Source organism: Mus musculus, chromosome 4 (assembly GCF_000001635.26).
Source record: "Mus musculus strain C57BL/6J chromosome 4, GRCm38.p6 C57BL/6J".
Classification (NCBI taxonomy): domain Eukaryota; kingdom Metazoa; phylum Chordata; class Mammalia; order Rodentia; family Muridae; genus Mus; species Mus musculus.
In genome coordinates this window covers 118,681,592-118,693,372 of record NC_000070.6, presented here as the reverse complement: position 1 = coordinate 118,693,372, position 11,781 = coordinate 118,681,592, and the positions used below count along the sequence as shown (strand labels likewise).

Sequence of the window (11,781 nt, the reverse complement as noted above, 5' to 3'; positions counted from 1 at the left end):
GGAGGGAAAGGGAGAAAGGAGGAAGAGGGGAAGGGAGAGGAGAGTTTCTTCCATTTCTTAAACACATGCTATTTTCAGGGTGTAGTTGCTCCCGTCTCTGCTCTCTGATGGTATAAAGTTCTTATTTTATGATTTTAACTGAGCCTTAGGAAGCCTTAGCAGGTCTTTAGCAGAGACCAGCCTGTTAGATGGTACTGTAGCTCACAGGTGGCCCATACCCCTCATCCACAAGGCAGGCTCCTGTGTGGTAATCATTATTCTGCAACAGTTAATGAGGCCAGAAGTCTGGAATTCTCTTCGGAATTCCAGTAGGACTCAAGGAGGCACTTGGGAGTCGTCAAGGTGGGTCAGAGCAGGGTTTTCATTCTGTCCAGCCTTTTCAGCCTTAAGTCTCAGCGGGAAGAAAGTTCAGTCCCTAATGGAAACTTCCAAAGGATGCCCAGCTCCCTAGTTCCAGCCTGAAATGTCTTAGGGGCATTAGATTTCCTGGCTGCACCTTTCATCCAGCCCAGAGGCTCTGTGCCTCGTTCACCGGCATGAGCAAGTAATCCCCAGGGCTTCGTGGGCTGGAACTCCACTCTCCAACCTCACCTGACACAAGAGCACCCCTGGGTCTGCCCACTGAAGTCCAACCGTGCACACTTAAGAGAGCAGTGGGCCTCTCCTGTAGACCCACAGTGTGAGCAGCGGAGGACGGACTGCTTCCTCTTGTGACCCACAAAACCGAGAGAAACCGGCGGATGCTGCCACAGGGGTGGAGGAAGTTGCTCTGGCAGAACAGGCGGACCATTTGAAGGTGATTGAAGGCTGGGGGTTGCGGGTAGTGTGTACAGAGGGGCTTTGTCTCTCTGGACCACTCACTGCGATGGAGGGAAAGAAGCTTGTGCTTCAGGGGCAGGAGATGCTCATGGCTGGTTCCAGACTTGTGCTGATGAAGCACATTCTTTCTTCTCTGGGAGAAGCCTAGAGCCAGGGAAGGAGGAGGGGACACCAGCAGGTGGAGGAAGGAGAGTGGATGTGAACTGGGCGCTTTCCTAGTGAGAGGGCTTGAGGTAATTGCTCCCTCATCCCTTTGCAAGAGGCAGGAAATCCCAGTGGTTAGGCCACTGTTTAAGACTCGAGTGTTAGTCCCGGCCCTGGTGCTGGCATCTTGGCACTTATTACTTTGGTAGAAGACAGAGCAGAACGCGATTTACACAGAGAAACCTAATGCAGAATTAGGGTTGTCTAACTGTTCCTACCATTGCCCAGCAGGGGACTAACTCCTGCATAACTTTCCTCAAGTGGACTCGGTCTCAAAACCATGGTTTTAACAGGTGTCTCCTTCTTTCCTGGGCACTGATATGTTTGCAGGTCTCTAGCTTGATATCAAAAACAATCAAGGGAAAGGGTACTATAGGAGCACCACATCCAATAGGCTCAGTTTAAAAAGTAGGTCTGTGAAGCCCAGAGAGGGCTGTGGACTCATCAAAGATCACACAGCACATGGGGGCAAAGCCAGGAGCAGCCATGCTCTCCTGATTTCTGGGCATCTTTCGCTTACTCTAGCTCCTGTTATTTGTCTCTTGTTTTATACTCTACAAAACATCTCGACACGGTATCTCACGTGCACCTGGCTATAACTCTGAACCACAAAGGCTTCCTCTCTGTTTACCAGCTGGGGAGACCGAGACGGACAAAGGAGTTTGTTCATGCTCACACAGCTGGGTAAGTGGCCACCACAGGCCACTCAGGAGAATCTGATTAAATTCTTAGGCATGGAAGGCAAGAGAAACCCTCACTTTCCAAGTTCAGGAAACACAGCCTGCATAGACCACAGGGGAGCTAAGAACAGTGAGCCAGAATCAAGGCTCTCTGCCTCTGTTCCAGGCTGTCAGGCCCTGTCCTGTGCTAGCTGGTAATTTTTTTTTTCTTTTTCAATTTCAGCCTTAATATTTACTAGACAAATACAACATTGCCATACCAAAATCATAGTATATCTTTATATTTTTGAGACAGGCTCCTATGGAGCCCCGACTGGCTTTGATTCACTATGTAGCTGAGGGTAACCTTAAACTTCTGGTCCTCTGTCTCCGTCTCCTGATCCTGGAATTACAGGTATGTGTCACCATGGCAGGTTTATGGGTTCTGTTGAGCCTAGTGCATGTTATGGAAGCACTCTCCCAAATGAACTAGCCTAGCCCCTAAGTGTACGTCTGATATCCTGTGAAACGTTTACACCGTCAAATACAAACTGTAGTAATTTTGTCTCAAGATAATTTGCTTAGGATTTTTTTAAGAATCTATTGATAAGGTCACCTACAACCTAGTCAATAAATATTTGAGTTTCTAAATTAGTATTCTTTACCTGGATTTGGTTATAACCTAAAACCAGTATTAAACTTTCCTTTGCTTTCCCACCTTTTTTTTTTTTTAATCAGCTTTTTAAGGTCTCCACTTGTCTCCTCCACGGCTACAGCTCAGCTGTGACTTCTGTGGCTACTTCACAGCTCTGGCTTGGCAGTACCCTAAGCACACACAGCCTGCTAACCCAGACTTTCAGATTTATCATTTTAATCTTCAGCAAAAGATAGGATCCACCTACCTACTGGGACAAGTGTGCATCCCTCGTCGGATGAACTGGTAGTGGCAGTGGGTTAGCTGAAGTCCCCACTGGGGAAAAAAAATAGCCACTTAACTGCTCGTCTTCTGAAGGTGGCTTGCAGGGACAATCCTGTGAGCATGTCAGATCTCTCAACCCCTTGTCCAGTGTCATAGCTACCCTGGCTTTGATCTTCTTTTCATTCAACTCAATACAGGTTTGACTGCATTGTTGGAAGCAACTGTGTGTGCCATCGTGCACGAGGCTCTGCTTCTCTTCCTCCCCCTACGGCCACAGACAGAGCAGCAAAGCACTCATCTCTCTGTAACAGGCAGAGCGCCATGCAGACCCTTAGGAAGGACAACTGCAGCTCAGTGTCTGAGTTCCTCCTCCTGGGCTTCTCCAGCGAATCCCAGGTCAGAGTGGCCCTGTTTATCTTTTTTCTTCTTCTCTACATGATCACCCTCCTGGGCAACGGGCTCATCATCACCCTGATTTACCTAGACTCTCGCCTCCACACACCCATGTACTTCTTTCTCAGTATCCTCTCTTTGGTAGACATGAGTTACGTCACTACCACTGTGCCCCAGATGCTGGTTAACATGGTGTGTCCAAGGAGGACCATCTCCTGGGGTGCTTGTGTAGCCCAGATGTTCATCTTCCTGCTGCTGGGTATTGCTGAGTGTGTTCTCTATGCCATCATGGCCTACGACAGGTATGTCGCCATCTGCTTCCCCCTTCACTACTCTGTACTCATGAGCCGTCTTGTGTGTATCAAGATGGTCACAGTCTGCTGGTCCATCAGCATCACTGGTGCTCTGATCTACACTGTCTTCACCATGCGTCTGCCCTACTGTGGTCCCTACAAGATCAACCACTTCTTCTGTGAGGTCCCCGCTGTCCTGAAGTTGGCCTGTGCAGACACATCCTTCAATGACCGCTTGGACTTCATCCTGGGTTTCATCTTCCTTTTGGTCCCTCTCTCCCTCATCCTGGCCTCCTATGCCTGCATCTTTGCCTCCATCTTAAGAATCCGCTCATCCCAGGGGAGGCTCAAGTCCTTCTCCACGTGTGCATCCCACATCACTGTGGTCACCATGTTCTATGGGCCAGCCATGATCATGTACATGAGGCCCGGTTCTTGGTATGACCCAGAACGGGACAAGAAGCTGGCTCTGTTCTACAATGTTGTCTCTGCCTTCCTCAACCCCATCATCTACAGCCTCCGGAATAAAGATGTAAAGGGTGCTTTTCTGAAAGTACTAGGAGACAGAGGGGCAGCCAAGTGAGCCAGGATTTGGACAACTGAATGGAGCTCTTTTGGCTTGCTAAAGACATCGGTTCTGAATAACATGAGTTTTCCTGGAGCTCTAAGCAGCCAGGAGAGGTTGTGGCCACTCCTAAACAAAAGTCCCACCATTGCTTGTTAAATTTTCAGCTTCTAATGAAGACTCAGTCAAGTACTAGAAGCAAAGGATTATTTTTAAAAGGCTGTCCTTAGTGTTTGTAGACATTGATTGCTTTCCATGGGCTTTTTCCATATGTCTAGGTGTTGATGTCAGTTCAGCATGGGCACAGCTGAATATCTGACATGAGCACTGGAATCTGGATTTGAAAATAATGTGAAGTAGACTGGGAGACCACACAGCCTACGGCTGCTATTTGATGAGTACTTTGCTGCTAATATTAGTCATTGCTTTTTGTACTAGATGCTATAAAGTCTAAGCAAGGATGGCTTTAGATCTGCCTGTCAAACTGTGGCTAGAGACTGATCTACTGAAGCTCAGTCTGGGAAAGTGACTTTTACTTGGATTGGGTTAGATTTTAAGATTTATTTTTATTATTTCTAAAGTGTGTATGTATGTGAGTACATCTATGTGTGTGTGCATGCAGGTGTGTGTGTGTGTGTGTGTGTGTGTACATCTATGTGTGTGTGCATGCAGGTGTGTGTGTGTGTGTGTGTGTGTGTGTGTGTGTGTGTGTGTGCAGGAATCTGTGGAGGTGTCATATTCCCTTGGAGCCAGACTTACAAGTGTTTGTGAGCCACCTAATAGGGTTGCTAGGAACAAAATTCAGGTCCTTTACAGGAGCAATACATGTCCTTAACCCTTGAGCCATCTCTCTAGCCTCTTACTTGGTCCATTTAAAATTTATATTTTAAATCTCAATTTTGAGAAAATAAATATATATTTCATAAAATACAAAATAAATGTATACTGTATCTATATACGTATCTATATTTATAATCTACATATCTTTTTATGTAGCTACTTATCTATAGACATGTGACTGAGAGAGACAGAGGTAGACACATTAATCTCTTGTCATGCTTTATCCAATCTACCTTTTCTTTCTTTAAAAAATAATCAGACAGGGCTGGAGAGATGGCTCTTGGAGAAGACTTGGGTTCAGTTCCCAGCACCCCATGGCAGTTCACAACTGTCTGAAACTCTCATTCTAGAGCAACTGAAGCCCTCTTCTGGCCTCAGCATGCACTGTATACAGGCACACATGCACACATGCATACATGCACACATGCAGGCAAAACACCCATCCACATAAAATTAGATAAACAAATTCTGTTAGGGAGGATTAGACGATAACAAATAAAGTTAAACTGGCTTAAAATTTTTTCTTTAAGCTATCTTTAACCTGGTCTATTCAATCTTCTGTTAAACTTTTGCTTGGATTCAATTACATTTAAGAGAGTGATTTATTCTTATATGTGTTAAAAAAAAATGTATTTACTGAAATGTAGGCAGTTTACCCATGACTACACCACTGAAGAAAATAGTATGCCCTTAACAGCCCAGGGACTCTCAGGGATGCGTGAGACTTTATGAGTCCCTCCCCATTCCGGATGAAATGGATAAACAATATTCCTGCTCAAATATTCCTTTAGTCTTACAGCTCCTCCCACCCCATTGGATTATCAACTCTTGGAGTCGTGAAATAAATAAAAATGAAACATTGAAATGTGTTAAAATATTGGCAAAATTTGCTCAGTTTTGATTGGCTTATAGTTAATGTATGTATTTTATTTTATTGAGTTTTGCTTTATTTTGTTCGTTTGTTTTGAAGCAAGGTCTCTCTATGTAGACCTGGCTGGCCTAGAATGCACTGTTTAAATCAGGCTGGCCTAGAACTCACAGAGATCCACCTGCCTCTCCTTCCAAGTACCTAGGATTAAAGGTGTGTACCACTGCATCTGGCTATTTCATTTTTAAAAAGGAAGTTATAAGCTCCATAGTGCAGTGTGGTTCTCCACACCCTTGTGGATCAGCTAAGGCATCCGGGCAAAGGTAGCAGAGATGTCAAACAGGGGTGGGGTGGGGTGGGTTCAGAAGCCCTGTGACCACACTGGGACCAGCTACAAGGAGGCAGGTCAACTTTACTCCCAGTGAGTCAAAGCTTATAAAGTTTTAGGGGGCTGAGCTTAGGAACATCCAGGATGAGCCAAGGTCATTGACTGAGGGCTTAGAGTACTGAAAAGCCTCATTAGCATGGGGAAGCATTTCAGGAATCTCAGGTGCTGGCTGAATGGGTCCTTATCAGGAGACAGGAAATCGATCCTGCAATGTAACTGAGGCTGAGTAACATTCCTCCCGTAGTGGTTTGAATTCCCCAGATAAGGGCAGAAAAGGAGAAATCCTGCAAATAAAGAGTCTCCCTTTACACTCTGAGCCCAGAGCCTGTCTGGTCAATGGTGGACTTCCACTGTAATTAGCAGAGTTTCCCCCACGGTGTAGTAATATAAAAAAGATAAGGTTGACCTTATTTCTAGGTGACTAGAATTATACCGTGTTCACAAACTTCATTTTATATTAGATGTGCACTGTTAGTCTTAGCTCCGGTCAGTGAATGTCTAGTGTCTGTCTTGTTCAACACAGAATGCCTATAAACCCCATTATAGTGCCTGGCACATAGCTGGCTCAGAAAGGGCCACAGATACCAAATGAATGTGCCAGAGATACCAAGCAATGAACCACTATCACATCGCTGTATTTAAAAATGAGTCTGAAGTATGGTGGCTTGAAGCAACAGACAAGATCTCACAGTTCTCAGAGTCTGAAGCGTCTGGTTGAAGTCAAAGCAGTGTCCCAAGAGTCAAGGATCTGCTCACTTGGTGATGGCCGCCTCACCTCTATAGTGGGAGTGAGCTGGGGATCGTCAGCATATCCCCTCCCCTGTATCCGAACTTTTCATTCCACAGTCACTTGTGTTTGTTAAATGGGAGTTTTAAGAAATAAGGAACTCATAGGTTTTAAGCTGTCAATGTGATGAACTCTGTCCTGCTCTGCCTCAGGCAGGATATGATCATCCCTGTGTCCAGAGTCTGTACTGTGTGTGCTTCCTGTCCATCAGTGTGGATAAAGCTGTGCTACCCCATTCTTTCAGGCTTCCAGCGGAAGACTTGCAATGCAGCTCCTCTGGACAAGGTGGAGCTAGCAGGTTTGAAGCTGCGGTGCTATAATACTTGATGAGCACAGGTCCATTCCTTATCGCTTTCACACAATAGCCCTTTCTGATTGGCTAAATTGCCTTTGTTATATAGATGAGACAGGTAAGGAGACAAAGTTTCCTACCCCACTGCCACCCATCAAGCAAAAGATCCCCAAAGCTTGTGTTCAGCCACCCGCAGTCTGTGTTTCTCTTGTCACTACCAGCTTTGGGCTCTCCAGCTCTTCCAACGGTTGACATTTGTCAGAATGGCTAGACACACTTAATCTTCAGCCATATGTATATATAACATAACTACTCCTCTTCATGACTGTAGGTGTTTAGTGAGAAGATTCACATCAAGGACACACTGCAAACATGGAATTGAAGTAGGTTCCATGTTTGCCTTATGTTCAGAAATCATGTCCTCATTTTTCAGGTTGTCTTTAATGAAGATCAAAGTAGTTTAGTTACATACACAGTAGACTGAAATCAACTCTTTTGTAAACCATTTACTATCTTTGGGAATATTTGGGGTTGTTTGTTTGTTTGTTTGAGTTTTATACCCCAGAGAGGAATTGAGGTTTCTCAGTAACCAAACTTTCTGAGCAGGAAAAAAAAAATCCATCTATTTATCTGTTCCTTTGGCTAGAAATTTATTCTTGCCACCTCTACAGGCACAGGGAGGCTACAGATCCTAGGGAACAAGCTGTGAAGTTGAGAATGGGCCCGAGCCAGTGGCCACCACCACAAGAAGGACCTACAGAGCTCTAGGGAGCTTCAGGGGCTGGAGGCTTACCCAAGAGTCCCTGACATAACCAAAATTCTACTCGTGTTCTCTTTGAATCCTTTCCTTCCCACAATGGTTTGCACCAGGGTTATTTCCCATCATGTTTTGTTCCCATTGAGCTTCTTCCTGCCCTCCTATTGTACCCTAAGTTCATTTATAGGATCTGTTTGATTGAAGCTAGCAGCACAGGTGTCAGTGATGTAAAGACTGTCCTTAAATGGTCATGGAACACATGGTCAGTTTTGCTTCCTCTGAATCTTTGCATACCCTGTTCCCTGGTCTCAGGCTGCCCGTCTCCTCCTTCTCCACAGATCAGATTCCTGTTCATGTTCCCAGACTCAGCTCAAATGCTGCCTCTTCAGTGAACTATTTCCTTGTCTTCAGGGCAAGGGGGTCAATGGAACCCTCTGTGTCATCACAGGAACCTGTGTGTGTGCTTCCCCAAGTCCTCTGGGCACCTGTACTCCTCTCCATTCCCCAACCAGTCCTCAAGTTCATCATGAGCAGAGCCAGGGGCCAAGTTTTGATCATGTTTGGTCTCTAATGCTGATCTACCTTTGGTGCATATGAATGTTTCTAGAGTCAACCAAGTGGTCACAGCACAGAGAGGAACATATGTGGTACTGCACGGTCCTCAGGAGGAGAGAGGTGTCTGGTAAGCTTGGAGCTGATACCAGGGAGGAGCTGCACAAAGGATGAGATTAGATGCAGGAAAAGAAAGACCACCTGCTTGTAAGGGAAGGCTTCAAAGACCAGAGCACACTTGAGCTGGGGTTGGAGGTGTGCACAGATGTTTTACAGGCTACATGCTATGACAGGGTAAGCAGGGATGAAGATGAGTTGGGCAAGAGAAGTTGGGGCATATACAAGTGGTCTGGCTTCCCAGAGTGAAGTGTCAATCAAAGAACTATGCCAAGTGGTGATACTGGAGAGCTAGACAGGAATATGCCCAGGAAGAGCTCTGGCCAATCATAGAGCAGCTGATATTGTTTTCTGCACATGAGAACCAGGGAAGGTTTCTCATCAGAGGAGGAACAAATGCAAAGGTGTGATAGAAAGATGGCTGAAACAACTGTGTGGACAGTGATGGCCACAGAGCTTTATGTGGAGTTTAGGCCCTGCTGCTGAGAAGAGAGGGGATCTAGAGTCACCTGACTGCTTAGGGGATGCTTGGGCAGGGAGAAAGGAATCCATGCTGGACCAGGAAAATGCTGGGAAAGAAACTCTTTTGAGGTATGGGAAGACACCTGGAGTGGGAGATTTCCCAGTGGTGGTGGAGGGGGCTGCCAAAAGATGTCCCCCAGGACATCACAGGAAGCCCAAGTTCTACATAGCCAGAGTCAAATTTCTAAGCTCCCTTCTGCTAGAGGGATTGACAAGGTTTGGGAGCAGGAGAAAGCTGCCATTGAGGAGCATGCTCAACTCTAATAGTACTTGGGAAAGAACAAAAGAGAGAGGGAGAGAGAAAGAGGGAGAGAGAGAGAGAGAGAGAGAGAGAGAGAGAGAGAGGATGGGGAAAAGGAGGGAGAGGTGAGATGGGAAGGAGGAGGGGAGACGGGGAGGGGAGGGGGACCGGGAGGGAGAAGAGGAGGGGGAGGGAGAAGGGGGAGGGGAGAAGGGGGAGGAGAGAGGGAGAGGGGGAGGGGAGAGGGAGAGGGGGAGGGGGAGGGGAGAGGGAGGGAGAGGGGGAGAGAGTAGCAGGGCTCATGGTTCCCAGCACTGGCTTTCCACCACTCTGTCTCCCAGGACACAGGCAGCCTAGCTTAAGATCTAGGCCTAGATCTTAGGCCTCTGGGCTCAGCTCAATTCATCAGCTCCCCAGAGCCTGTATGTGGCTTCAGACATCTGGCTGAATCACCAGCCTTGCTTTTGGAATGCCTTATTAGCTGTAACTCTGGTCCTCACAGAGGGTCTCTGGGCTTCTCAGAGCCAATGAGTCTGTCATGGTCAGAAGGATGGAGTCTGCCATTTCCTTTTCCCCCATTAAAAACTTAATTTTAGTAAAGATTTTTCCCCCAACATAATATTTTTATCACTTATTTGGAAATTTTATACAATGTGTCCCAATCACACTATCTTCCCAGGTCCACCCTCCCACCTTAGTGACACCCCACCACCACCACAAAAAAAAAAAAAAAAAAAAAAAAAAAAAAAAAAAAACCACTAAGCTCAATTTGTGTTGCCCATACACTCAACTGGAACATGATCAAACTCCTAGTGTCCAGCCTCTTAAAGAAAACAGAGGTTTCCTACTTTCACCCCGGTCAGGAACCATCAACAGTGAAGGGCTACACTTCAGCAACTTTATCACAATTTTAAGATATCTCTTTAATAGCTTCCTGTCTGAACTATTTCTTTTGGGAAACATGGTGTCACAGAAGTCTTCAATGTCTCTGAGTCTCAGTTATGAGTTTGCCAATTTTATTGCTACCAAATAAGTACTGACTTCTTCCCTTACTTTGTAGACCTCAGGTGAGCATTCCAAGGCCCTCCCTACTGGCTCACTCACTCTGACTCAGTTCCAAGATGAAAGTCTTTCCAGTGTCTGTCTAACATCCATGCCCTATCTTCCCCATTGTGATTCCCACAGAGAAGATAAAAGTTTTTCACCAAGCAGCCTGAAATGCCAGAATACAGAAAGCTGAGACCTGAGAGGCCCCTGGGAGGCTTAAGATCCTCACAGATTTCCTGCTTTATAAGATAAAGATTAAGATGTACCCCATCCAAGGTTCCACTCCAAATGCAATCTAAATATGATCACTTTCTAGGTAACTATATGAGTGTTTGATGAACTGTAGCTGATCATGGATGATAATAATAATAATAATAACCATGTGTATACTAGTAATATTTGCTTTGTATGGTCCCTACTTTTGAGTCCATATCCTTGACTGTTTAAGCTATAATATGTCTGTATACCAGGATAGCTCCAGGACTCTAGACACATTGCCTACTATCCTAATGGGTTGAAAACTCCCTGGGGACATCTCCTGGCAAGGAGAGAGGGCAATTCCATGGAGCTCTTGTGTAGCCAGAGCTCCCAGAGCACCTCATGGGTTTTTTTCTTTCCCTGAAGGAGGAGCCACTGAGTAAGCACTGGCCTAGGGTCTTGTCTGAGCCTAGCATCAATGTCCCCAGTATTCACAGCCCTGTCCCAGCTGAGTCTCAATCCATCTTAGAACCAAGAAGAAAGAGCATCCCTGGGGTATTCCTGGGGAGTGAGATACCTAAGAGTCCAGTGTCTGTCCAGAGATGGCTGCTAGAACTGTCCTGTCTGGATCCCTGGGGTCAAGTGCCACTCAGAAGTAGCCTTCAGAGTCTGAGGTGGCACTGCCCACACACTCTTTTCTGCAGGACTATATGCTCAGGACAGGTGTGTTCTCAATCCTGGAGAGTTGGCAGCTGCTCTATCTCCAGCTGTGCTGGCCAAGAGCCCCGAGTAGGATCCCAGGAGGACATACAGTTTCTGTTGACCAACTGGTCATGTGTGTCTAACTCTGTCCCTTTTCCTATCTGTGAGTGTATGTGGCCATCTGTCTTTGCCTTGTCTTCCCTGAGTCTATCTGCTGCCCTCTCTGTCCCTGGGCATGTGTCCTCCTAGCCTCTTACTTACTAGCGTTCACTCTGTGATCATTGTTTTCTGCCATCTGCTTCTATTTTCTGTGCCTGTGTGTCCCATCTCTCCCTCCTGCCCCACTGAGGCTCTCTGCCTGGGTCTCTTTCTTTCTCTCTTAATGTCTACCCTGGGCTCTTGCTGTCTCTAGCTTTTCTGTAGTTCTCTCCGTCCTAACCCCCAGCCCTCTCTCTTCTTTCAGCATCCTCTGGGATTGACAAGGCTTCTCCCTTGTGAGTCTCCTCCTGATCCCTTGCATCATCCTCCATGTCTAGGTCTCTGCTCAGCCATCCCCTACCTGTCTGCTCCTGTATTCTTCCTGCACTCACTCTTTCCCCCTATTTCTTCTCTTTCTAC

General features: G+C 46.3%; 1 protein-coding gene across 2 annotated transcripts; it reads left to right on the top strand.

The window, feature by feature from the left end:
• Positions 1 to 338: 338 nt before the first annotated feature.
• On the top strand, positions 339 to 4,221 carry Olfr1342 (olfactory receptor 1342). 2 transcript variants are annotated; one of them, XM_006503116.3, is made up of 2 exons: positions 339 to 796; positions 2,799 to 4,221. In XM_006503116.3, exon 2 carries the CDS (start codon positions 2,923 to 2,925, stop codon positions 3,868 to 3,870), a length of 948 nt encoding a protein of 315 aa, XP_006503179.1. In that variant the 5' UTR covers positions 339 to 796; positions 2,799 to 2,922; the 3' UTR covers positions 3,871 to 4,221. The 2 variants fall into 2 exon arrangements, with proteins under 2 accessions (XP_006503179.1, NP_666924.1); NM_146713.1 differs by lacking the exon at positions 339 to 796 and having other exon boundaries at positions 2,923 to 3,870.
• The last annotated feature ends 7,560 nt before the right edge of the window (positions 4,222 to 11,781 follow it).